Source organism: Mesoplodon mirus (genome assembly GCF_964341445.2).
Source record: "Mesoplodon mirus genome assembly, chromosome: 18".
Classification (NCBI taxonomy): domain Eukaryota; kingdom Metazoa; phylum Chordata; class Mammalia; order Artiodactyla; family Ziphiidae; genus Mesoplodon; species Mesoplodon mirus.
Window position 1 is genome coordinate 17,782,673 of NC_138994.1, and position 25,265 is coordinate 17,807,937.

At 57.5% G+C, this 25,265-nt stretch overlaps 2 protein-coding genes across 4 annotated transcripts in view; one reads left to right on the forward strand and one right to left on the reverse strand.

Annotated features, from left to right (window-relative positions):
* Window positions 1-2,811: 2,811 nt before the first annotated feature.
* Window positions 2,812-8,375, forward strand: GALK1 (galactokinase 1). Its single transcript, XM_082603644.1, has 8 exons — window positions 2,812-3,036; window positions 3,713-3,902; window positions 4,342-4,461; window positions 4,665-4,800; window positions 4,910-5,091; window positions 7,716-7,866; window positions 7,969-8,131; window positions 8,224-8,375. Exons 1-8 carry the CDS (start codon window positions 2,872-2,874, stop codon window positions 8,293-8,295), a joined length of 1,179 nt encoding a protein of 392 aa, XP_082459770.1. The 5' UTR covers window positions 2,812-2,871; the 3' UTR covers window positions 8,296-8,375.
* Window positions 8,376-8,486: 111 nt separating this feature from the next.
* The window catches only part of ITGB4 (integrin subunit beta 4), a 31,294-nt gene continuing 14,515 nt past the window's right edge, over window positions 8,487-25,265 (reverse strand). Inside the window, exons 19-40 of one of the 3 annotated variants that reach the window (XM_082603645.1) lie at window positions 24,521-24,554; window positions 24,153-24,344; window positions 23,787-23,890; window positions 23,414-23,472; window positions 23,259-23,282; window positions 22,106-22,254; window positions 21,832-22,011; window positions 20,850-20,998; window positions 17,476-17,680; window positions 16,511-16,668; window positions 15,991-16,171; window positions 15,708-15,845; window positions 13,656-13,838; window positions 13,437-13,568; window positions 11,330-11,566; window positions 11,022-11,180; window positions 10,452-10,601; window positions 9,706-9,894; window positions 9,452-9,607; window positions 9,205-9,369; window positions 9,006-9,113; window positions 8,487-8,898 (exon numbers count right to left, since the gene is read on the reverse strand). In XM_082603645.1, coding sequence (XP_082459771.1) covers window positions 8,759-8,898; window positions 9,006-9,113; window positions 9,205-9,369; window positions 9,452-9,607; window positions 9,706-9,894; window positions 10,452-10,601; window positions 11,022-11,180; window positions 11,330-11,566; window positions 13,437-13,568; window positions 13,656-13,838; window positions 15,708-15,845; window positions 15,991-16,171; window positions 16,511-16,668; window positions 17,476-17,680; window positions 20,850-20,998; window positions 21,832-22,011; window positions 22,106-22,254; window positions 23,259-23,282; window positions 23,414-23,472; window positions 23,787-23,890; window positions 24,153-24,344; window positions 24,521-24,554 — 3,192 coding nt within the window. In that variant the 3' untranslated portion in view covers window positions 8,487-8,758. Of the gene's footprint in view, window positions 8,899-9,005; window positions 9,114-9,204; window positions 9,370-9,451; window positions 9,608-9,705; window positions 9,895-10,451; window positions 10,602-11,021; window positions 11,181-11,329; window positions 11,567-12,102; window positions 12,294-13,432; window positions 13,569-13,655; window positions 13,839-15,707; window positions 15,846-15,990; window positions 16,172-16,510; window positions 16,669-17,475; window positions 17,681-20,849; window positions 20,999-21,831; window positions 22,012-22,105; window positions 22,255-23,258; window positions 23,283-23,413; window positions 23,473-23,786; window positions 23,891-24,152; window positions 24,345-24,520; window positions 24,555-25,265 lie in introns of all 3 variants that reach the window. The other 2 variants (XM_082603647.1, XM_082603646.1) reach the window with 2 other exon arrangements.

Below are 25,265 nucleotides of genomic sequence, written 5' to 3' on the forward strand. Positions count from 1 at the left end.
TTGCCTATTCTGGACATTTTGTCTGGATAGGATCATACAATTTGTAGTCTTTTATGACTGGCTTCCTTCATTTACTATGTTTTCAAGGCTCATCCATGTTGTAGCAGGTATCAGAACTTCATTCTTTTTATGGCTGAATAATATTCCCTTGTATAGGCCACATTTTGTTTATTCATTTTTCCCTTTTGGATTGCTTCCACCTTTTGGCTAATGTGAATAGTGCTGCTATGAACATTAATGTACAAGTTTTTGTGTGGATATATTTTTTCTCTTGAGTGTACATTTAGGAGTGGAATTGCTGAGTCATACGATAACTCTATGGTTAACATTTTGTGGAACTGCATAATTGTTTTACATTCCCAGCAGCAGTGTATGAGGGTTTTGATTTCACCACATCCTCACCAACACTTGCTATTTTCTGTCTTTTTTTTTTTTTTTTTCCAGCTTAAGCCATCCTAATGGATGTGAAGTACTATCTCATTGTGGATTTTTTTTAAATTAATTTGTTTATTTTTTGGCTGCATTGGGTGTTGGTTGGCTGGCTTTCTCTAGTTGCAGCGAGCGGGGGCTACCCTTTGTTTCAGTGTGTGGGCTTATTGTGGTGGCTTCTCTTGTTGCGGAGCACAGGCTCTAGGCACACGGGCTTCAGTAGTTGTGGCACATGGGCTCAGTAGTTGTGGCGCATGGGCTTAGTTGCTCCGCAGCATGTGGGATCTTCCTGGACGAGGGCTCGAACCCGTGTCCCCTGCATTGGCAGGTGGATTCTTAACCACTGTACCACCAGGAAGTCCCCTCATTGTGGTTTTGATTTGCCTTCTCCTAATGACTAATGATGTTGAGCACCTTTTCATATCTTCTCTGGAGAATGTTCAAATCTTTTGCCCATTTTTTTCAAGCTTTTAAACCTTTTCTTTATTGATCTCCAAGCCTCATATTTAGTCTTTTTGCCCATTTTTAAATTGTCTTTTTTACCGTTGAGTTGTAAGAGCTCTTTATACATTCTTCTTTCTTTTTCTAAAAATTTGTTTATTTAATTAATTTATTTTTTTGGCTGCGTTGGGTCTTCATTGCTGCACGCGGGCTTTCTCTAGTTGCGGGGGCTACTCTTCGTTGTGGTGCATGGGCTTCTCATTGCAGTGGCTTCTCTTGCTGCAGAGCACAGGCTCCAGGCGTGTGGGCTTCAGTAGTAGTGGCACGTGGGCTCAGCAGTTGTGGCTCATGGGCTCTAGAGCTCAGGCTCAGCAGTTGTGGCACACGGGCTTAGCTGCTCCGCGCCGTGTGGGATCTTCCCAGACCAGGGCTCAAACCCGTATCCCCTGCATTGGTGGGCAGATTCTTAGCCACTGCGCCACCAGGGAAGTCCCTCTTTATACATTTTTTTTTTTTATTGTTTCTGGCTGCGTCGGGTCTTTGTTGCTGCTTCATTGCTTTTCTCTAGTTGCAGCGAGCAGGGGCTACTCTTCATTGCAGTGCGCGGGCTTCTCACTGCAGTGGCTTCTCTTGTTGCGGAGCACGGGCTCTAGGCATGCAGGCTTCAGTAGTTGTGGCACGTGGGCTCAGTAATTGTGGCTCGAGGGCGCTAGAGCGCAGGCTCAGTAGTTGTGGCGCACGGGCTTAGTTGCTCCGCGGCATGTGGGATCTTCCAGGACCAGGGCTCGAACCCGTGTCCTCTGCATTGGCAGGCGGATTCTTAACCACTGCGCCACCAGGGAAGCCCTCTTTATACATTCTTGATACAAGTCCCTTAAATATGATTTGCAAATATTTTCTTCCATTCTGTGGGTTGTCTTTTCACTTTCTTGATGGGGTGGTCCTTAGATGCACAAAATTATTTTATTTTGATGAAGTACAATTTACGTATTTTTCTTTTGTTGCTTTTGCTTTTGGTGTCGTATCTAAAAAACCATTGACTAAGCCAAGGTCCCAAAGGTTTAACCTTATGTTTACTTCTAGGAGTTTTCAGAGCTGACTTTTGAATGTTCTTGGGGCAACCCCCTGAGCAGACCCCAAGCTACCGTGGCTGCAACCCTCCACAAAACCCCCACTCTAATCCCAAAGAGTCTGCTTACATTTCAGCCTGTCCCCTCCAAGGTTTCATATGGGGTGGCCAACTGTGGACAGGCATCCAGTCAGGAGTTGGGGACAGCTTGAAGGTTTAGGATGCAGGCTGGTGAGAGAGGAGGTGGCTAGTGTCAGACTCTGGGCACCAGGCCCTGGGACCAAGGTTCCAGGCTGAGAAAGCACCTGCTGGGCCAACAGACCAACCTACCTTGGCAGCTGGGGCTGGCTGCCAGGAGGGGCTGGGCCCACTGCTGTCCACCTCCACTCTCCCTACTCCTCCATTGCTAGGAGCTGGGACAGCAGGTCCACTCTAGAAAAGAAGCCTGTAGAAAGTGACTCCACCAAACTTGGCTTTCCTGATTTCTATTTACACTGATTGTCTGGCTGCCCTCTTACAGATTTATGATCAGAGGCTGGTGACCTCTCACAGTTGCAGGACTTTAGGACCTAGGAGATCCTTTTGGGAAACCCAGGTGTTGGAGGCCAGCTCTATTGCTCCGGCTTGGGTAGATGGCTGGGTGGATGGGTGTGGACACAGAGAGGGGCACCAGGGCCAGGAAAGAGCAGCTCAGATCTCCCGGGCCCGCCAATACCCACCCCGCTGAGCGCCCAGCACTTCTTTGGAAAGCCCGCCGCCGGCCCGCCCCGCGCGCCCAGCTGGTGGATTGGGCCGGAACCGCAGGCGGGGCGGGGCCAGCGCGGCCCGATTTGGGGCGGTGCGTGCCGCTGTGTGAGCCGACGCCGCGCGGCTCCGCCCCGAGCATCCCGAGCCGACCCGACTGCGCCTGGCAGAGCCGCAGGGTGAGTGTCATGGCCGCTTCCGAACAGCGCCAACCCGGGGAGCTGCTGGCCAAGGCCCGGAGAGCCTTCCTGGAGGAGTTCGGGGCCGAGCCCGAGCTGGCCGTGTCGGCCCCGGGCCGCGTCAACCTCATCGGGGAGCACACGGACTACAACCAGGGCCTGGTGCTGCCCATGGTGAGGGGCTGCGCGGGAGGCGCCATCTCCCCGCGTGCACTGTTGGGCGGGCCGCCCCGAACTTTTACTCCAGCCGAGTGTGGGGGACGAGCACGTGGGAGAGACCCTAGGACGGGGCATTTCACACGTTGGAAGCGAGGAAACGGGGAATCCGCGAGGAAGTAGGCTATGGACCGCTGATCCTCGCCATCTCCTTGGGAGCCACCTCAGATTGTGGGGGAATGCGGAAGGGGGCCCAACTGTAAACCGAGGCGAAGTAGCCCTAAGCTTCCTGGTCCAGCCCGTTCAGTTTGCAGAGGAGGGAATGGAGGCACAGAGAGGGCTAGTGATCTGCTCAAGGTCACACAGCTGAGGTGGAGCTGCCTTAGCCTGGGGCTATGTCCATCCCCCTGTGCATCTTCCAAAATGGGAAGGCGTCAGAAAGAGCTCGTCTGATTCTGTTTTCCTATTGACCCACAGCCAGGAGCCCACGCTTAGGGCAGAGTCCAGGTCTGCACTGGCCCTGCCCCTGAAGACCTATGGGGTGGGACCCAAGCCCCCCAAGGCCAGGTGAACATGCAGGCTCTTCCCTGAGACACTCCCCATTCCCTTCATGTTGAGCCTGGAGGTCACCTCCTTGTCTGTCCCTGGCCCCTTGGTATTGGAAGTTTTGCATACTATTTGTTTCTTCCGCCAGGCGCTGGAGCTTGGGACTGTGCTGGTGGGCAGCCCCCGGGCAGATGGGCTTATCTCCCTCCTTACCACCTCTGAGGATGCCGATGAGCCCCGGCGGCTGCAGTTTCCCCTGCCCACAACCCAGCGGCCACTGGAGCCTGGGGTCCCCCACTGGGCCAACTACGTCAAGGGAGTGATTCAGCACTACCCAGGTATGGGGCCCAGGCCTGGGTCAAATTCCTGTCTCTCAGCCACAAAGCTCATCAGCTCATCTAATCCACTGTGGGGTAGGCATGCAAGGTGGAGCATCCCCATTGTACAGGTGAGGAGACTGATGCCCCGAGAGGTTCTAGAACTTGCCCTGGGTTGCCCATGACATGATTGGAGGAGTCAGGGTTCAAACCCCAGCCCGTGGGTCTCCAGAGCCCTAAGCCAGGAGAACTAGGAGACTGTGTCCCAGGAACCTCAGGGTTGGAGGATGGAGGGCGGCGGACCCCTTGGCCCAGCAGGTTGGTGGCCTCTGACAATTGAGACACATTTCCCCGGAAGCAGCTGCCAGGCAGTTGCCTCCTTTGTACCAGAATACATGCCCTTCTTGTGCTCATCCTCCCAGATGGCCCGTCTTACCATCATCCATTCTTTCTCCTGCAGCTGCCCCCCTCCCTGGCTTCAGTGCAGTGGTGGTCAGCTCAGTGCCCCTAGGGGGTGGGCTGTCCAGCTCAGCATCCCTGGAAGTGGCCACGTATACCTTCCTGCAGCAGCTCTGCCCAGGTACCTCCTAGACCCCAGCTCCCCACGCAGCCCTCCTTCCCTGAGGTCCTGTGATCAGAACTTCCTACCCCAATTGTGGCTTTGGGGGAGTGGGTAGGGAATCTCCCTGGAGTATCACTGGACACCTTGGGGGCTGCTCCCACCCTCCCACCCCTAGTGCCCCCTCCTGGGCCCCAGCCTTCCCACCTTGCCCTGTGCTGCAGACTCGGGGACAATAGCCGCCCGGGCCCAGGTGTGTCAGCGGGCTGAGCACAGCTTCGCAGGGGTGCCCTGTGGCATCATGGACCAGCTCATCGCATTGCTGGGGCAGAAAGGCCACGCGCTGCTCATTGACTGCAGGTCAGGGGCTCCCCTTGTCCCCTCCCACCTCGTAGGAGCTCCTGGACGAAACATGTGCGGCAAACAGATGGTTGGCCTTGTCATCTTCCTGGCTCCATCTCTATCCCAGGTCCCTGGAGACAAGCCTGGTGCCGTTGTTGGATCCCAAGCTGGCTGTGCTCATCACCAACTCCAACGTCCGCCACTCACTGGGCTCCAGCGAGTATCCCCTGAGGCGGCGCCAGTGTGAAGAAGTGGCCCAGGCGTTGGGCAAGGAGAGCCTTCGTGAGGTGCAGCTGGAGGAGCTGGAGGGTGAGAGCTGGCTGGGTGCACTGTGTTCTGGAGATGGCTGGCCACCCTGGGGTGAGGGGGGCTGCCGGGCTCTCGCTGTGGCTTTGACCTGGATGTACATCCCCTTACCTCCAGGGACCTCTGCCAAGCTCTGCCCACTCCCCCAACACTGCTGACTTAGGACTGCTTGAAATCTCCATATTGTTTTTTCTAATGTGAGGATTAAGTATCCACCGTAGACAATACAGAAAAGTACAAAGAAGAGGACTTCCCTGGTGGCGCAGTGGTTAAGAATCCGCCTGCCAATGCAGGAGACACGGGTTCGAGCCCTGGTCCGGGAAGATCCCACATGCTGCAGAGCAGCTAAGCCCGTGGGCCATAACTACTGAGCCTGCGCTCTAGAGCCTGCAAGCCACAACTACTGAAGCCTGAATGCCTAGAGCCCGTGCGCTGCAACAAGAGAAGCCACCGTGAGGAGCCCACACACCACAACGAAGAGTAGCCCCTGCTCGCCGCAACTAGAGAAAGCCCGTGCGCAGCAATGAAGACCTAACGCAGCCAAAAAAAAAAAAGTACAAAGAAGAAAATAACAAGCTATAAGATCACTACCCAGAGATAGCCACTATTAGCATTTTAGTATATTTCCTTCCAGTGTTTTTCTACATCTGTATTTGTTTTTAATTAATTAATTAAATTGTTTTCTTTTTGGCTGCGTTGGGTCTTCGTTGCTGTGCATGGGCTTCAGTAGTTGTGGCAAGCGGGAGCTACTCTTTGTTGTGGTGCGCGTACTTCTCATTGCAGTGGCTTATCTTGTTGCGGAGCGCGGGCTCTAGGTGTGCGGGCTTCAGTAGCTGTGGCACGTGGACTTCAGTAGTTGTGGCTTGCAGGCTCTAGAGCGCAGGCTCAGTAGTTGTGGCGCACGGACTTAGTTACTCCACGGCATGTGGGATCTTCCCGGACCAGGGCTCGAACACGTGTCCCTTGCATTGGCAGGCGGATTCTTAACCACTGTACCACCAGGGAAGTCCCAGTTTTAAAATTTTTAATTGAAATATCCTTGACTTACAATGTTATGTTAGTTTCAACATCTGTATTCTCAAGGTTGAGTATATGCAGTGTTGCCACCTGCCCTTTTTTTTTTTTTACTTAACATTGTCTCAGAGCCCTTCTCTATGTCATGAAAGGCCTGTCATCAACATGGCTTTTTAAAGCTACGTAGCATTTCAGCATCTAGGTGCACTGTAATGTACTTAACCATTTTCTGGTAATCATACCTAACACCGTGATGGATTTTTTTTATATATAAATTTATTTATTTTTGGCTGCATTGGGTCATCGTTGCTGCACACAGGCTTTCTCTAGTTGTGGCGAGTGGGGGCTACTCTTCGTTGCAGTGTGCGTACTTCTCATTGCGGTGGCTTCTCGTTGTGGAGCACGGGCTCTAGGTGCGTGGGCTTCAGTAGTTGTGGCGCGCAGGCTCAGTAGTTGTGGCTCGCGGGCTCTAGAGCACAGGCTCAGTAGTTGTGGTTCATGGGCTTAGTTGCTCCACGGCATGTGGGGTCTTCCTGGAACAGGGCTCAAACCCTTGTCCCCTGCATTGACAGGTGGATTCTTAACCACTGCACCGCCAGGGAAGTCCCTGTGATGGGTTTTTTTTGTTTGTTTGTTTTTATTTTTGGCTGCGTTGGGTCTTCGTTGCTGCACGCGGACTTTCTCTAGTTGGGGTGAGCGGGGGCTACTCTTCGTTTTGGTGCTCGGGCTTCTCATTGCGATGGCGTCTCTTGTTGCGGAGCACAGGCTCTAGGCATGCGGGCTTCAGTAGTTGTGGCTCACGGGCTCTAGAGCGCAGGCTCAGTAGTTGTGGTGCACGGGCTTAGTTGCTCCGCGGCATGTGGGATTTTCCTGGACCAGGGATCAAACCTGTGTCCCCCGCATTGACAGGCAGATTCTTATCCACTGCGCCACCAGGGAAGCCCCCTTGATGGGTATTTTTTTTTTTTGATGGGTATTTTTATACATAATTCTTTCTCTGCACTTTCTTCCTATTTTCTTAGGATTAGATTATTAGGAGTAGGATCACAAAATCAAAACATAACTTTTTTTTTTTTTTGGCCATGCTGCATGGCTTGTGGTATCTATTTTTTTAATTTAATTTAATTTAATTTTATATATTTTTGGCTGCATTAGGTCTTTGTTGCTGTGCACGGGTTTTCTCTCGTTGTGGCGAGCAGGGGCTACTCTTCGTTGCTGTGTGCTGGCCTCTCACTGCGGTGGCTTCTCTTGTTGCGGAACATGGTCTCTAGGAGTGCGGGCCTCAGTAGTTGTGGCTCACAAACTCCTGCTGGTTATCGAGCACCCACTGTGTGCCAGGCACCCTGCTGGGAGCACTCCACGTGTCTGCTCACTCAGTCTTCCCTGCACGCCAAATGAGGCGGGTGTCCCCTTTTATAGTCGAGGAGGGGAGACTCTGAAACCTTGGTCACCAACCCGAGGTTCTACCCACAGCTTGGTCAGAACCAGGTCTCAAACTGGAGATGCCCCCACCCCCCCCAGCCAGCGCCCTGGAGCCATCGTGCCCCTCCTCCACGTCCACAGGGGCCCAGAGGCGGTGGATGGTAGATCTGCTGACTCCTTTTCCGCCCCAGCTGGCAGGGAGCTGATGAGTGGGGAGGCCTTCCGGCGGGCGCGGCACGTGGTGGGCGAGATCCAGCGCACAGCCCAGGCAGCAGCCGCCCTGAGCCGCGGTGACTACAGAGCCTTCGGCCGCCTCATGGTGGAGAGTCACCGCTCGCTCAGGTGAGATCCCCAGGTGCCCAGCACCTCCTGGTCACAGGCTGTCCGCTGTGCCGGATGGGGCTGGTTCAAGGCCTCCCGCCTCCCCCCCTGTCCTCTCTGCAGGGATGACTACGAGGTGAGCTGCCCCGAGCTGGATCAGCTGGTGGAGGCTGCGCTCTCTGCGCCCGGGGTTTATGGCAGCCGCATGACAGGCGGTGGCTTTGGTGGCTGCACGGTGACGCTGCTGGAGGCCTCCGCTGCTTCCCTAGTGATGCAGCACATCCAGGTGGGCAGGTGCCAGAGACTGGGGGGAGCGGGAGAGATGGGTTCCCAGGGCCGTGCTGTGCTCAGACCCCACCCCACCTGTCCCTCCTACAGGGGCAGTACAGCGGGACCGCCACCTTCTACCTTTCCCAGGCGGCCGACGGCGCCCAGGTGCTGTGCTTGTGAGGCCCTCCCAGGCCGGCCCACGGCAGGCCTGCCCTCCAACCTGGGTGCTCAATAAACTTGTATTACCTCTGGCTCTGATACATGCCTGTCTCCAGAGGTGGATGTGTGCTTGGGCATCAGAGAAAGGTGGGTATAATAACTGCTCCCCTGCTCTGGGCAGGCCCCAGAAACATGGACAGGGCAGAGCCAAGCAGTAGCAAACTCTTTTATTAAGTGCAGAACAAAGCTGGGACCTTGTCACGCTGGTCCTAGCTCTTTGGTTACAAATGGGCTTGGGCCCAGGGTAGGAGGGCAGCCGAAGGGCCTTCCGGGACCACTTCATGCCTCCCAGAGGACACCTACCCCCTGGCTCTGTGGCCAGAGGCACCGGCCCTGTGATCAGCATGCGGGTGGGCTGGTCGCCAGGGGTCCAAGGATGGCGTAGCTGAGGCAGCGCCAGGGAGAGGAGGTGGGGTTCAGGGGCTCAGGTCTGAAAGAACTGTTGGTCCACATGGGTGCTGAGGGTTCCACTGGTGGTCAGTGTCCGGCTCACAAACTCCTGTGTCACGTGCCGGGTGAGGGAGCCATGGGCTTCCAAGTGCTGGGACCCCAGGGTCAATCCGTCTGCAGGGGAAGAGGTGTTGAAGGGTCCACCTGGGTCCCCAACCCCCTTTCCTCTGTTGGCGCTGTGCTCCCCTGGGAGAGCCAGGGGCCCCCACCGGGTAACTCACCCAGTAGGACGGGCTCAGTGGTGCTGGAGTGGGTGGTGGTGACGCTGTACTCTCCTGGCATTGGGTGCTGGAAGAGCCCCAAGTGGCTGCCCAGCTGTGAGAAGGAGCCTGGAGTGGGCAGAGGGGCCAGTCGGAGGGTGGGGCCGGGAGAAGGCGTGGCCAGAAGGGGTGCGGGTGAGGAAGGGGTGAAGCAGCCCACCTCCATCCTGGGACTCGATGGTGATGATACCCTCACGCTCCGGCCCGAAACCTTGGGTGGTCTTGGCCTGCACCTTGAACTTGTAGGGCACGTTCTCGCTGAGGCCTGGCACCGTCAGCCGGCTCTCGGGGCTGTCGCCATCTACCAGGAACGTGGTGGCTGGCTCTGGGCAGGGAAGATGCCTTTAGCCTCAGTGGCTCTCCCTCCACCCTTCCCCTGGTCCCCCTGACCCTGGGGCGGGCAGCACCTGCTCCGTGGGCCATCTCACAAGTCACCAGGTAGCCGAGGATGTCGCCATCAGGCCTGCGCGGCCGCTCCCAGCTCAATTGCAGAGAGTCTGGGCTCAGGGCTGTGAACACCAGTGGGCCTGGGGCGCTGGGCGTGCTCAAAGTGAAGGCAGAGCCTGGGGACAGCAGAGGAAGAGTGTCGGTGGGTGGGTGGGTGGGTGGGTTTGTGGGTACAAGATGAGGGGACAACTGTCAGGGTGGGGGGGCGACTCACCCGGTAGGGGGCAGAGTGGGCTCTGTGGGTGCACCTGTGACTCGATGGTGATGACACCCTCGCGCTCTGGGCCCCAGCCTTCCTGGCTCTGGGCCCGCACGCGGAACACGTAGGAGTGGTTGGGCAGGAGGTCTTCCAGCACCACCGAAGTCTGGCTGGGGTTGGGGATGTTAAGCTGATGCAGCTCACCTGGGTGGGGATGGAGGCAGGTAGCAGAGCAGCATTGTTCCTTATTCCTATCCCCGGCCTGATCCCACCCCTTCCCTAGGCTACTGTCAAGACCTACCCACCACCCGCCCAGCATTAGCTGTGGCTTGGGTACAGGTGGGGTCAGCCTTGTATAGTTGGTTGTTCAGGTTGTACGCTACACAAGGGATGAGTGGAACCTGAGATCCCATCTGTGTATGTTGGCTGTTTATGGGCCCAGATCATGCTGCCGCGAGTGTGTCTGCCCACGGAAGTGCCACTTCCCAACTCCTGGAAAGACATCTCATAGGCCGGCAGAGGCCCTGGGTCCCTAGGCCGGTGAGGCCTTGTTAGGTAAAACCTAGCAGTGGGAATGATCTGGAGAGAGGCCTAGGGAGAGATGGATGAGGATTCATCAGAAGAGGCAGTGGGAGTCTTAGAAGAGAGAGACTCTCTCAGAAAGGTGGGGTAGGGGGGGAGCATTAGTGTTCAAGGGACTTGGGTGGATTCCTGACAGTCGGGTGTCCCCATGTGTCAGCCCGACAGCAGCCATGCCTCACCGCCATTCAGCAGCTGGTACTCCACGCTGTAGCCCTGCAGCGCCCGCTCACACTGCGGCTCCTGCCAGCTTACTTTCAGAGACGTGGGTCCCAGGGCTGAGAACACCAGGCGGGTGGGTGTGTTGGGCACACCTGCAGCCAAGCGGGAGCCTGGGGACAGGAGGCCACAGTCAGCCGGTGTCGGGTGTCCGGGCAGGAGTCCTAGTTCTAGCCCTGACCGCCCTCAGCTGTGGCGCCTGCACTGACTGCTGGCCAGGTGGCCCACTCACCCTGCAACACCCTGTCCAGGCCACCCAGCACCTCCTGAATGTCCTGTGCAGGACATGGATGCGGGCCCTGCCTGTGCCGAGGGGGTGAGCCCGTGAGTCAGCCGGCCCCCACCCTCAGCTGGCCTGGCCCCTCTCCTAACCCCAACCCAGCACCCCCAGAGGACGGAAGCTGCGTTAGGCACCAGCGCTGATGTGGATGGAATGGAGGGTGAGGTGGCACGGGCAGCGGCGGCGGTGGGTGGATGGGTGACAGATGCAGCAGGACAGCTGTGGAGGCACAGGATGGCCACCCCTGTACTACCTGAGCCCCAAGAGGGTGCTGCTGGCTGCCCAGCCAGGATTATAGAGTCTCTTGAGTCCCCGGAGTGGGGGACCCCCTTCATCTGAGCCCGACTCCAGGACCCCAGGGCCCAGGACAGCGGAAGCCTGCTCCTCCCGTGTTCCCAGATGGGAGGGAGGCCTAGGGCAGGACAAAACAAGAGTGAGAGGGCAGGGAGTGTGCATGTCAGAGGATGGGCAGGAGGGGGACGGCAGGCCAGCAGCCCGAGCCTCCAGGAGCTGGAAGAGAGGAAGGATTAGAGGAGGGCAGGGAAGGTGATGAGTACTCACTCTGGGAGGTGAGGGAGGTGAGGGTTGAGTAGTCCCTGGGCAGCGTGGCAGAGTGCGAGTGTTCCGGGCGGGTCAGCGAGTGGTAGTCCCGCGAGAGGGTGGAGGACGTGCTCAGCAGGCGGCGGGGCAGGTGTGGGCTCAGGTGGGTGCCGTAGGCTGTGTTGCTCACAGCCATCCTGTGCAGGGAGTTGGCACTGCCCGGGAAGGCAAAGTCCATCCGCCCGTTCACCAGGTGCTCTGTGGGGTAGAGCAGGGTCACCGGACCGGCCCGCACCAGACCTGGAGCCCCTCGGGGCAGGCTGCAGCCCTGGGAATTCCCTGGATTACCTACCCTCTGGGGGCCCTTGGCATAAAAACAACCTGCTTCCCTTGGCCCGCCAGGGACAGAGGTCCTTGGAGGAGTCCAAGGGCCCCCTAGGCGTCTGCAACTCAGGTCCTGTGGCCTGGCAGGACGCCCCTATGGACGGCCGCTGACCTCAGCTGGGGACTCACTGCCCCCGCAGTTGGCCCTGCCCTGGAGAGAGCCCAAACGCCTGCCCTTGGGTCCCCTGAGGCCTCTGAGGGGTCTCCTTGGGCACCAGGGCCTGCCCTAGACACAACAGACTTGGAAGGTTGGGGGCAGTCCAGCTTTGGGGAGAGCCCCAGAGCCTGCCTTGGGGTCCCTTGGCTCTGGGGTGGCAGCCGGGCAGCCTGGCTGCGGTGGGCTCTGGCTGGAGCCCAGAGGCAGCAAACCAGCGAGCCTAGGTGGGTGCGGGTCAGGGCAGGCCGGTCACCTCCCTCCCCGCCGGCACCCCGCGCGCCCCCATTGGCGGCGCCGTCATCCAGGGGCCCGCGGGGCGGCTCGGCGGCGTCGGAGGAGCGCCGGCTGCTGGCCGACAGGCGCGGGATGAGCTCCGGGGGCAGCCGCCATGTGACGCGCCGCAGGTCCAGCTCCTCCCCCAGCAGGGGCTCGAACTTCCAGCCGCTGCCGCCTTGGGAACAACGAAGGGCCGCGTTGGCACCGCCGGGGGGCGCGGGCGGCTGCGCAGAGGGGCTGGGGGAGGAGGCGGGCGGCGCTGTGACGGGAACCCGTCCTCTGGCTCTCTGGGATCCGGGTGTGTGCCGGGGAGCCCGGTGGCCGGCGAGGCCCTCGCCCGAGAGGTGGAAGAGGGCGGCCCGGGCTGCAGCTGGCGAGGGGAGACCCCTGGACCAGAGCCTGGGCTCTGTCGCCAGCCGTGAGGACTCCCTGCTCTGAGCCTTGGTTTCCCGTCTGGATAACGGAGGGCGTGAGCTCTCCCCTGCCGGCCTCCCAGGGGCACTTCCAGCAGCCAGAGTGCGTCACAGGCAGCGAAGTGTAGTGTAGCTGAGCTGGGGCACCTGATGCGAACCAGCTGCTCTTTACTTCAGACCCTCAAAACTCTTAAGACCCTTGGGCTTGGGTTCCTTAAACCCAGGTTGGACACCGTGGAGGCCTGGTATAGGCAAGGATGGAAGAAAATACAAATCCTGAAGGATTTTCACTAATGGCAGTGTGTGATTGGCATTCCATTTCACAGATCAGAAAACAGGCGCAGAGAGGGTGATTCATCTGAATTCCTGCAGTGGAGCCAGAGCTAAAACTGAGTCCCCAAGAGTCCCAGTCGAGGGCTCTTTGCATCACACTGTACAGGAATCAAGGAAGGAGGAGGAACAGGGCCAGTGTGGGGAGACTGCTCTGTGGGCCCAGAGCCAGGCCTGCCTCCTCCCACATGGCCCTGTCCCTGGCAGGTGGCCTGATTCCATGGCACTGCTGGTGAGCCCTCCGGTCTCAAAACTGTGTTTCCAGTCCCATGTGCATGAGCCTGTGTGCATGTGCCCCAAGCACATGTCTGTCTGCCTGTCCTCACACACAGACGTGCACACGATTCATTCGGGCCATGTCGGCTTTGTCCCCTCTGTATCCAGAGCCAGTGTGGTGCCTGCCAAACCGTTGGCTTTGTAGATGCTCGTCTGGGGCTGAGAGGGGACTTCTGGTGTGACCTTCATGCCCAGTGCTCACTGGCCCCTTGGTTCTCTCTGGACACCAGTGACAGCCCCATCCTCTACCCAGGACCCCCACCTTCCTCGCAGGCATCCCAGGCCCACTCACCAGTGTCATCAGAGATGCTGGGCCTCTGGCTGCCAGTCGGGGAGCGGAGCACGTCATCGCTGTACATGAGGAAGCTTTCGTAGTCTTCCCCACCGTGGGCGTCCACAATGGGAATGTCTGGGATGATGGGGACTGCAGGGTGGGAGCGGGTGAGCCAGGGCCCCAGCCTCGGCCTCCTGCCCACCCGCGTCTGCCCTGTGCCTCCCACCCACCACTCACTGGACATGGGCCGCTTGGGCTGGGTGGCCAGGTTGATGATGGCCTCCCGCTCAGGCCCCCAGCCTGCCCCGTTGCGAGCCTTGACCGTGTAGCGGTACGGCTGGGACTCCCGCAGGTTCTCGATGAGCAGCGTCCGCTTCTTGGGGCTGTCCACCAGCACCTTCTTCATGGGCCCGATGGGTCCTGGGACAGGGAGAGTGCTTCAGAGGGGTCATCCAGTTTCTGGCCTGGTCCCTGCCTCTGGTGCACCAGGACTGTCGCACAGCCCCTGAGCTGCACCCAGGAGTTTGGGGAACGAGTCAGGGAGCAAGCAACTGTTGAACCCCAGCTGCATGCCAAGCCCTGAGAACCTGGGTGGGACTGGCTTAGAGAAGGCTCCATGCGGCTCATCGCTAAGTTAAGTGGCAGAGACAAGACTAGACTCAAGTCGGCCCCACTGTCACCTCTACCAGTTGGTAAAGGGTCCTGCGTCCATGTGCGTCTGTGTGTGACACTGGCTCCAGAGGCTTGGGCGCCCTCACCACCTGTGCCTCACTGTCCACAACCAAATCCCAAATGCATGGCTTCCCTGGTCACCTGGGCAAGGACGGGAGGAGAGAGGCAGGCCTGAACCTGCACCTGAGGACAGGCTGAGGCTTGTGAGAGCTAAGGGCGAGAGCAGAGGGGAAACAGCTCTCCTCCGCCACACCTGGAAGGGTGGACACAAGCCCTGGGAGAGAGGAGGAAGAGACCCCAGGCTGCTCTGAGCAAGTTACGGTGCCTGGGACCCCATGTGACAAGATGGGGGCCCTCTATGTTGGAAGACGTCTGGGAGACCAGAAAATGTCCCAGTTTCCAAGGGGTCCAAAGGAGGGCTCTGGAAAAACAACACCTGCTAAGCTTGATGCTGTTTGTTTGTTTGCCCCACCGCGTGGCATGCGGGATCTTAATTCCCCAACCAGGGATCGAACTCGTGCCCCCTGCAGTGGAAGCATGGATTCTTAACCACTGGACCACCAGGGAAGTCCCTTGATGCTGTTTGGTAAGTAAAGAGCTGTGCTCCAAAAATTCGCTGATGTTGGGCTGTCAGCCGGGGGAGGTCTCTAACTGCCCTCTCCCATCCCTGTCCACCAGGGGGAGAAGGGAAGGGGGCCACCCCAAAGTTGCTGATGCCCTTGGGCCCACCTCACACATTTGTGACACAGCGGAGGCCTCAGCAGGCTAACGCCGTGGGCTGAAACCATCAGTCATTCCTGGGGTTAAAGGCTGGGTCAGAAAACATTTCCTGACAGCGGTCCATGGGTGGACCAGGTGTTGTAAACTCAGAATGAGCCAAGGATGTGATGCAGCTGCTGAGAAGGCTGTGCTTAGTCAGCCAGGCTAGTAAAGAGCAAGGAGCCTGAGACCCAGAACAATCCTGCTGCCCTTTGCCCTGTTGGGCCACCCTGGGGATGCTAAGCCTGACTCACTTTAGGGTCCACGGGTCCTATTTGGGGGTGGTAAGCTCTCCATCCCTGAGATGGGCCAAACAGAGGTGAGAGCGCAAGGAGGAGGGCCCTGCACCAGGCGAGAGGTGGGACCAAGTTCCCTCAAATAGTTTCTCATCCTGACAACTGGCAGGGGTGGTCCCTCCCCTTTCCAGGACTGGGAGAAAAATAACAGTTCTGCCAGGTGCTTTGGCCTAGGGCTGCCAGATAAAATATTGCATGAAATGTACTAGAAAAATTGTCTGTTTGAAGTTCAGGGCGTCCTCTGCTTTTATTTGCTAAATCTGTCAACTCTACTCTGGCCCTAAGAGAACCGTGTAGAATTGAGCCATTTTAGTTACCTGCGTGGGCAGGCAGCCCTGGACCTGTGACCCCACTGCACATATATAATCTCAGGCCCTCCATCCCTACCTGCCCTGGGAGCTTCTGGGCCTGGCTTTGGAATGCAACTCAGCCCAAACCTGACCACAAACCTAACGATGCCCCAGGCAGTCAGACATACGGGCTCATCCACTGACCAGGACGCTGGACCTCCTCCCACTCTTTGCTCCTCCCTGGGGGCAGAAGGAGAGGTCCAGATCCTTACGGCTGTCCTCGTTGACCAGGCCATAGCAGACCTCATAGGCCGTGATCTCGCCATTGGTCTCGGCTGGCTCAGCCCAGCTCAGCTGGGTCACGGTGGAGGAGACGACATTGAAGGCCAGACGCCCCGGCTCGCTGGGAACTGGAGGGGGAGGGGATGCAGGAAGAGAGCTGTTAGCCGCGGAGAGGGGGCAGACTTCTAGGGGGTCGGGGGACAGGGCTGGGCACGCTGGCATCAGGGTAGCCGGGGGGCAGACAGGTGGATGGACAGAAAGGCGAGGCCTCACCTTCCGGGTGAGTGCGACAGGACACCAGGGAGCTGTAGGGGCCCTCGCCCTGCGCCCCGTAGGCGCACACCTTCATCTCATAGTCGCAATACGGGTACAGGTTGGTGAGCTCCACTGAGGGCACCTTGCTGTCGAGGAGGTGGGCTTCGGACTCAGAGTCACCCTGGATCCAGTACTTCACCTGCTCCCGGGGCGGGGCTGGTCAGTGGGGAGCAGCTGGCAAAGCTGATCCTTCCTCCGCTGAGCCCTGCCCTTGTTACCCGCTTTGCGCACAGACAGGACCGAGTGACCTGCCAGGTTCACACAGCAGGGCTGGGGCGGAGCAGTGGTGTTTCTGGGCTGGTGGGGCCACAGTCCAGGAACTCGCCTCTGCCCCGGGGCACAGAGGGGGGTTCCCCCGTCCACTGAGGCCAAGCATGCCCTCTCCTCTCCCTCAAGGGCCCTCTTCCCCCCGGGTGGCCCACCTCCCCACTATGTGCCCAGCCTCCTCATCCACCACCCTCATCGCCCCGCACCTTACCCGGTACCCTGTTGGCTTGCCAGGAGGGGGCAGCCAGTTGAAGTGGATCTTCCGGGACCCGGCGGCCTTGGCATTGGGGTTCTGTGGGGCATCCAGGTCACCCCGGGGGAGTAGGGGTGATGACAGGGTCTGGCCCATTAAGTTCCCGTCCAGTTCATCTGTAGTGGGTCAAAAGCCAGGGCAGGGCAGCCAGCTGAGTCACCCCGCGGCTGTGAGGGGGGCAGGAACCCACCATCGCCACCAGGGGGCGCCAGAAGCCCAGTTAAACACCAACGCTCCTTCCCTGCATCCCCCTCAACTGAGACCTACCAAAGGGGGTCTCTAGAGGGCTGGTGCCCCCATTAGTAAAGCACAGGGCATCCTGCCAAACTTGGGGGGCCCAGGAGGGTCTCTGGAGGGATGAGAAGGAGGAAGGAGTTTGCTCTCTCTCTCCCTTTGGCAGCCAAGGGTGTGTCCCACGTGAGAACACCTGGCTTCTCCCAACGCCCTCCGTCACTCCTGGACCCCAAGACTCCGCCTCCTGCCCCATCTTCTCAGCAAGCCTCCTCTCCGGGTGGGCTCACAGACCCCACTATACAGTTCTCAGGACCCATAAGAACTGTTTCACCCCTTCTGGGAACACCTGCATTTTAGCTGGAATGAAGGCTGAAGTCAAAGGGCTAAGGCCCTTAGTGGTGCGATTCACAGCCAGCAGCAGGCCGGTGGCCGCATGACCCCAGCCTCTCTGATTGAGAGTAGGGTTGCCAGATAAAGGCAGGGTACCTAGCTAAATTGGAACTTTAGATAAACAACAAACCCTTTTTTAGGATAAGTACATCCCAAATAGTGCATGGGATATACTTATACTACAAATGTGGTTGTTACTTATCTGAGATTCAAATTTAACTGAGCGTCCTGTATTTTTACTTGCTAAGACTGTCAAGAAGCCCCCAGCCCCGCTTAGGCTGACTCCAGACTCTGCCTACCTTGGTCCCCAATGATGACAGTGGCAGACTGCGGCTGGCCCAGGCGGGCCCCAAACTTGGGGTTGCTGAGTTGGATGTAGAAGCGGCGGGTCTGGCAGCCCCGCAAAAGGGTGTCCATCTCCTGCAGCTCCAGGAGCTTCACCTGCAGCTCCTTCCAGGTCTCCCCAGGTTGGAATAGCAGTTCGCCCTCTGTGGGGATGTAGTCCTGGGAGTGGGAAGGGGTCAGGGTCAGGGTCAGACCAGGCCTGGAAGAATGAGTAACGGCCACACAGCCCACCCCAACCTCACGGACAATGCAGAGACCCCCACACACAGACTGTCCCACATGGACACGGAATGACTCATGTTTCTACAACACCTCTTGCGCATCAAGCACATTAGAAATATTAGCTCATTTGCTCCTCAGGGCAGTGTGAGGTAGAGATATTATTGTCCCCATTTTACAAATGAGGAAACTGAGGCACACAGAGGTGAAGAAACTTGCCCAAGTTCACACAGGTAGTTGTGGTGGAACCAGGATTTGAACCAAGGCACAGAGACAGGGATGCAGATATGGAGGGTCCCATACAGGCAGGCACTCAGCCGGGGGAGCTGAGATTTGCAGGCCCCAGACAGGGAGGGAGGAACTGTTCCCCGCACTGGGGCTCTGAAGTCTGGATCCCACCAGCCCCCAGGCCCTGCCTCCCGGGGGCGGTGCTTCCAACATCTCCAGCTTTTTTTTTTTTTCCCCCCCAATGCCCCAGAGCTTTCCTGAGCTCCCATCACATGACGCCACTGGGTGGCACTGCAAACTAACATTCAATTCCAGGCACTGCTAGCCAGCCGCGCTGTGCAGAGAGGGACAAACTCAAACGCTACAAAAACCCAGAAAGAAAAGCAGGAGTCGCCTGCAAGACAGCTGACCTAGGGGGGATGCTTCAAAAATGTCCAGGTGAGAGGATTCCCTGGTGGCGCAGTGGTTGAGAATCTGCCTGCTAACGCAGGGGACACGGGTTCAAACCCTGGTCTGGGAGGATCCCACATGCCGCGGAGCAACTAGGCCCGTGAGCCACAATTACTGAGCCTGCGCGTCTGGAGCCTGTGCTCCGCAACAACAGGGGCTGCGATAGTGAGAGGCCTGCGCAACGCGATGAAGAGTGGCCCCCGCTTGCCACAACTAGAGAAAGCCCTTGCCCAGAAACGAAGACCCAACACAGCCAAAAATAAATAAATAAATAAATTTATATTAAAAAAAATGTCCAGGTGACAAAAGACAAAGCCGGGGAATTATTCTAGATTAAAGGATTAATTATTATTAATTATTATAATTAATTAATATAATATAATATATATATAATATATATATATGGACTATTAGTTATGAGGACAGTGTGACATTTCTTTTTTTTTTTGCGATACGCGAGCCTCTCACTGTTGTGGCCTCTCCCGTTGCGGAGCACAGGCTCCGGACGCGCAGGCTCAGCGGCCATGGCTCATGGGGCCAGCCGCTCCGCAGCATGTGGGATCTTCCCAGACCGGGACACAAACCCGCGTCCCCTGCATCGGCAGGCGGACTCTCAACCACTGCGCCACCAGAGAAGCCCTGACATTTTTTAAGTTAGATAATTCTGTCGTAGTCATGTAGAGTGCACTTGTTCTTAGCAGGTGCCTGCAGAAGGGTTTAGGGTCTCTATGATGTCTACAACTTACCTTGAATAGTTCAGCCAACAAAAGTAAACCAAACACATTCTCTCTCCCTTTCTCTCTACAGTTATAGAGCTATAAATAAGTATATATACACACACACACACACACACACATGCATATATACATCTATATAGAAAGAGAGAAAGCAAGGTCAATCTACGTAAAGGGTAAATGGGTGCTAATTTTGTTAGTCTTTCCATTTTCCTGTAGGCTGAAGCTTTTCAAAACAAAAAGTTGAGAAGTAAAATGTTTTTAAAAATAGTTCAGGGGCCTCCCTGGTGGCGCAGTGGTTGAGAGTCCGCCTGCCGATGCAGGGGATACGGGTTCGTGCCCCGGTCTGGGAGGATCCCATATGCCGCGGAGCGGCTGGGCCCGTGAGCCATGGCCGCTGGGCCTGTGCGTCCGGAGCCTGTGCTCCGCAACGGGAGAGGCCACAGCAGTGAGAGGCCCGCGTACAGCAAAAAAAAAAAAAAAAAAAAATAGTTCAGTACCAAAGGATCTTTATAAAAGCATAACAGGATAGCCAGAATCTCCATAATATGGCATATTCAGTGAAAAGTTATGGGCATACAAATTCCTCTTTGGAGCACTGGAGCAGTAATGAGAACTGTTCCTACCAATAAAAAGAAGAATAGGGCGTAAAAAAGAAAGAAAGAAAGAGAATAGGTGTGTGTCAGGCTCTTCTGAGTGCACACCTGCTCCCATGATTGCCAAGTGGGCTGGGCCTGTGGGCCAGTGAGACTAGACTTTATTACTTTTTGAGTGAAGTTTTGATGTGAATATTTTTAGTTTTAAAATGTTGGTAATAGGTATAAACTGGATAACTAATAAGAACCTACGGTATAGCATAGGGAACTCTACTCAATACTCTGTAATGACCTATATGGGAACAGAATCTAAAAAAGAGTGGATATATGTATATGTATAACTGATTCACTTCACCGTACAGCAGAAACTAACACAGCATTGTAAATCAACTATACTCCAATAAAAATTAGTTTAAAAAAACGTTGGCAATAGGGAATTCTCTGACGGTCCAGTGGTTAGGACTCTGAACTTTCACTGCCATGGGCCCGGGTTCGGGTTCGATCCCTGGGTTGGGGAACTAAGATTCCACAAGCCATGCGGTGTGGCCAAAAAAAAAAAAAACATAAAATGTTGGTAGTAAATTTAGAAAAACAAACAGACCTGCAAGCCAAACCAAGCACATCCACCACCTGGATTTGGCAGTTCCCTGAGACTGGGGCCCAGTGATAAAGGGGACACTGCCCTACCACACGGCCCTCCCTGCCCTGAAGGGCTGCTCCTGTGGCACGGCCCAGAGAGGACCTGCCCGGCAATGACAGCCCAGGGACATGGAGTCTGTGATCCCACGTCAAGAAGCCCAGAGTCCCTGGACAGGGGCAGACGGAGGTGTCTATTTCTCTGTGGAGAGTTTGGCTGCCCTGGTGGATCCTGGGATGTTGGGAGGGGGACACGGATGGTCTGGACACGATAAGACCTTACTCAGGGCGTCACTGGCACTTTTGGTGCGCAAGACACCCCTGCTGCAGGGTGGCCGGGCAGGTGGACATGTCCTTGGGAGGCCAGCCAGCGGCACCATCAGCATCCAGAGACTCAGGCAGCTGCCATGTCCTGCTTGCGCCGGGCCCTTGGGATGTGCCCTTGACCCCGTGGTGGAGACTCACCCGGTTGCCCTGCGCTGTGTTGTCCTGCGTGCAGTAGGAGACCTGGGACTTGCCGTTGTCCAGGATACGCCGGATGATGGGGATGCGGGCCACGCGCTCCCCGCGGCTGACCAAGTACTCGGGCTGCTCAAAGGACACGATCCCGCTGGCTGCAAGGAGCCAGGCGCTGGTCAGGGGTCTTGGCCACAGTCCCTTCTCAGCCCCCGCCCTCCCTCTGGCCCAGCCCAGCCCAGACTCCAGGAGTCTGCTTGTCACCCCTCTCTGGGGAAGGGCAGAGGAAGGGGCTGGAAAAGTCTTCCAGGAAAAGTTGACAAGGCTGGAACAGTGTCCAACTAACATCTTGGAAGGGTCAGCGCAGAGAAAGGAGGCCGGGCAGGGGAAAGACCAGACATGAGAGCTGAGACTGAGAGCTGGGGCAGAGTAGGCCTAAGTCCTGGGGTCCTGGAGCAGGTGGGGAGGAGGGGTCAGGGACCAGAATAGACCCTCCGGGCGCCGGAAAAATGGTTATCAACAAGTCCAGGTTCCCCGAGGAACCAGCAAGGAAGGCACCGTGGGCGACAGTGGTGTGACGCCTTGCTCACCCCTCTAGATAGGCTTGGGCAGAGGCAGGCCCCAGTCCCCTTCCTGCTCTGATGCCCTGCCATCCTAGGGGGGCCCCATTCAGTCTCCCAAGTTCAAGGGCCATAGGGGAAGAACAAGGAGAGGGATGTGCAATGGCTCCAGGAGGACGTAGCACCCTCTGGTGATTATAAGAGAAGCTCCCACACTGAGTGCTTACTACCAGGCACTGTGCGGAGATGTAGAGCCACACACTCCTCACAAGAGCCTGATACCCATTTTACAGATGGAGAAACCAAGGCTCAGAGGTTAAGTCACTTGCCTAGGCCACACGGCCAGGCCCCACTTCCACTTGGATTCGAGGAGGAACAAGGGACCCCAGAGCCTCCCTTTGGGCCCCCCTGCTCCCCCCACCCTGACCGACCTTGCTCCTTGATGATGGTGATGTTGACCAGGCGGCGGCCGAGGGTGGCAGTGCCCACGGGCACGTCGATGGCCTCCACCAGCAGCTGCTTCTCGTCATCGTCCTCAGGCCGGATGAAGAGAGGCACCCGCACGTCCACCAGCTCCACGCCCTCCTGGAACTCCACCATGCCCCGGGCGTCTGGGCGGGCGGTGGGGAGCCGTCAGATGGGGGTCAGGGGGCCGCACAGGGGTGGGAGGTGAGAGGGAGGGGCACAGGGAGCCTGCCCACCTACCCTGGTCTGCAGTGAGGGTGTAGTAGCCAGGGGCCACCTTGAGCTCATGGAAGGCCCCCTGCTCCACATGCTTCTCCGTCAGCTTCAGCAGGGCCTGCTTGGCCGAGCGGGGCGCCATCAGCACCGTGTCCACGATGGTGTGGTCCTGCCTGGGGGCGGGGTTGGGTGGGGAGGTGTCAGGCTGGCCAGGAGGCTGGCACTTGTCCCGCCCCGCCTACCTGTCCTCTCTCCATCAGGGGACAAGATTCCAGGTAGCAAAAAGCAGTCATCAGAACCAGACAGTCCTAGAGGCCCAAGCTGGTCCCAGCGTGGTGGGCCATCTCACCCTACAGCCTCAGCATCCTCATCTGAAATGAGGCCACTACTCCCACCCACCTCACCAAGAAGGGCTGGGGAAGCAAAAGTAGAGTCAGGACGGCAAAGATGTGAAGCGTATAGGCCCTGAAGCCAGACTGCCAGGGTTCAAATCCTGGCTCTATATCTTAACAGCTAGGTAACCTTGGGCAAGGTACTTAAGCTCTCTGATTCTCGGTTTCCTCAACTATAAAATGGGAATAGCAATGGTACCCACTTGGATAAGATAACCACACACATGAAGCCCTTAGAACAAGGCCCGGCCCGTCGTAAGCACTCAAAATGCTGGTCTAGATGGTTCTTACTGAAGGTGATGTGCTCAGTGAGAGCTATATTCTGTTCCTGCGCAGTTGTGTCCTCTCTGCATGCTGTTCCCACCCCCACTCCTCCCCTGGGGGGGCTGGGACTCGGGGTAGGAACTGGGAAGGAGGTGTGTCACCCACTGGACCATCTTCTTGGCTCCCAGTGGTGCCTCCAGAATCAAGGCCTTTGGCGTCGGAGGAGGGCTGCAGCTGGGCACCGGGCTATCCCAGGTACTGGGTAGGGGGCTATCGCCGGCATGAGGGCAAGGACTGGGTCTGCTTGGTTCTCTGTGGTTTTCCTGTTCTAGTACGGGGGCTGGCTTTTGGTGAGGGCTTCATACAGGTATTTGCTCAATGAAGGTCCTACCCAAGGACAGACACAGACAGCCCTCCTTTCCAGTGGGATGGAGATGGAGATGGAGATTGGGGTGGGGGAGGGGGCAGAGGCGGCAGGTACTCGGGGCTGGTACTACCCCACCTGTGTGTCTTCGACTCACTTTTTCCCGGCATTGGGCTGCTGCCTGTGGAGGACAAAGTGGGGAACGTGAGCCAGGTGGTCCCTGGGGTGGAGGCACAATCTGCCTGGGGGAGATCCCCTGGCATTGGCTATACGGGCAGCACCCTCACCCAACCCCGGGCACCCAGGACCCACCGGAACTTGGTCTGCTGGAGCTTCTGCGCGCCTGTGATATGCCTGTACACCTCGTTCAGCTGCCAGGCAAGGGAGGGCTGTGAGGCTTGGGCCCTGGGGGAGCCTCTCCACCCAGAGCCATCCAGGCCCAGAGGACCTCTCGGAGTTGGCTGGGGGCGTGGCCACGGGCACGCACATTGCCTCTACCCTCTGGAAGCATTTACAGGGAACAGATCCCAGGATGATCCCAGGCCAGGCACACGTCCAAGGAAGCCCTTCTTCCCCGCCCGGAAAAATCCAGGTTCCCCAGCTGCTTCCCTCTGCTCTCCCACCACCTGGCTCACACCCAGCCCAGAGACGCCAGCTGCCTGGGATCGGCTTCTTTGGCCCTTACGTTCTCCTCCACTTCCTGGCGCAGCTGGTCACATTCTCGGGTGCCAGGCTTCAGTAGGTTCTCGGTGCAAAGGCGGGCAAGGCGCAGGGACAGCCCGTAGGGCGCTAGGGGCAGGCAGGGAGGGGTGTCATCAGCCCCCTGCACAGTGGGCACCGCAGAAGCCCCGTCCAGGAGCCATGCTTGGATAGGGGAGCATCTGAGGCTTATAGCACCATCAGGAAGGATAGAAGGCAGCCAGGCCTGTGCCTGCACCCAATACCCAGAGAAAATAGGAATGGTGTGATCCCAGACCCGGGAGCGGCGGTGAACATGCCCCAGGCCCCAAGGGCAGCACCAAGACCTGCGGTGCCCAGCCCTGGCCCTCACCCAGCTCCATGGGGTTGATGCCGGCAGCATGCGAGGCAAAGCCAGGCCGCTGCACGTTGTTGGTGATCTTCCAGCGGACCATGTCACGCCCCTTGAGGTTCCCGCTGCGCAGCATGGGCGTGTCCAGGTGATCCGAGGCCATCAGGTTCGCCCGCAGCATGTAGTGGTCTTCCTTGAAGCCCACCATGTGACCTGCGGGACAGGGTCCTCACGCTGGGCCGCTCCCCAGACTTTCCCCACCACAACCCTGCAGGTGGGACCCCGGGGCCTCCCGCCTCTGTTCCAGACTCGGCCCCCGCTTCCTCTCCACCCCAGCTGGAAGAAAGAGCAGGCAGAAGCCCACCACCCCTGCTGATGCCGGCCCGTACCTCGGTTACAGCATGGGAGAAGGGCCAGGCAGGCCTAGGAGACAAGGTGGGTGAGGATGAGAGCTGAGACAGCCACCCCAGCCTAGGTGAGCCCCTTCCGCCACCACCTGCCACCCACACCAACGGTCCAGAGGGGGCAAAGTTGCCTTCCCAGACACCAGGATATCCAGGCAGCTGCAGGGGTCTAGATGTGTGGCACACAAGGTGGGTACAGAGGGTGATGGGGCAAAGGGTTCCCCAAATTTGTGCCAGGGGACCCTGGTCCTGCTGTGTACTCTGGAAAGTAAAGGTTCTGTGATCAAACCCATTTGGGAAGCATGGAATTCCTTCCCCTTATAGTTTCACTATTCACACAACTAGATCAAAGGCTCTGAGAAGTCCTGCAGAGAAGAAACCACTTGCTCAAATGTATTTGATCACAGAACTCTTTTCCTCTGTAACACACACTAATATCCCACAACGCTGGGGGTTACTGCAGAGTGTTGTCTCTGCTCCCCACAATTCAGTATCCCATGCCATGCCATCCTCCATGTTTTCCTGTCTCCTGTCTTTCCTCCCCAGTAGACTGTCAGCTCCTGGTGGGCAGAGCCCTTCCTTCCCTGTTAGCTCTCATGACCCTTTGCATGTGGCTGACCCCCGGGCAGAGGCTCCCAGGAATCCAGCCACTGATGGTTGGCAGAGGTGAGAGGCTGGGGTGGGGAGGGCACCAGGGCTGGGCAGAACACGTGGGTTCGCTTGGCCTCTG

Excerpts from the sequence above, each read along its gene's own strand:
- GALK1 (XM_082603644.1), top strand. The coding sequence starts at position 2,872 with ATGGCCGCTTCCGAACAGCGCCAACCCGGGGAGCTGCTGGCCAAGGCC. Across the intron at positions 3,903-4,341 it reads AGTGATTCAGCACTACCCAG|CTGCCCCCCTCCCTGGCTTC; the intron begins GTATGGGGCCCA and ends TTTCTCCTGCAG. Across the intron at positions 8,132-8,223 it reads TAGTGATGCAGCACATCCAG|GGGCAGTACAGCGGGACCGC; the intron begins GTGGGCAGGTGC and ends TCCCTCCTACAG.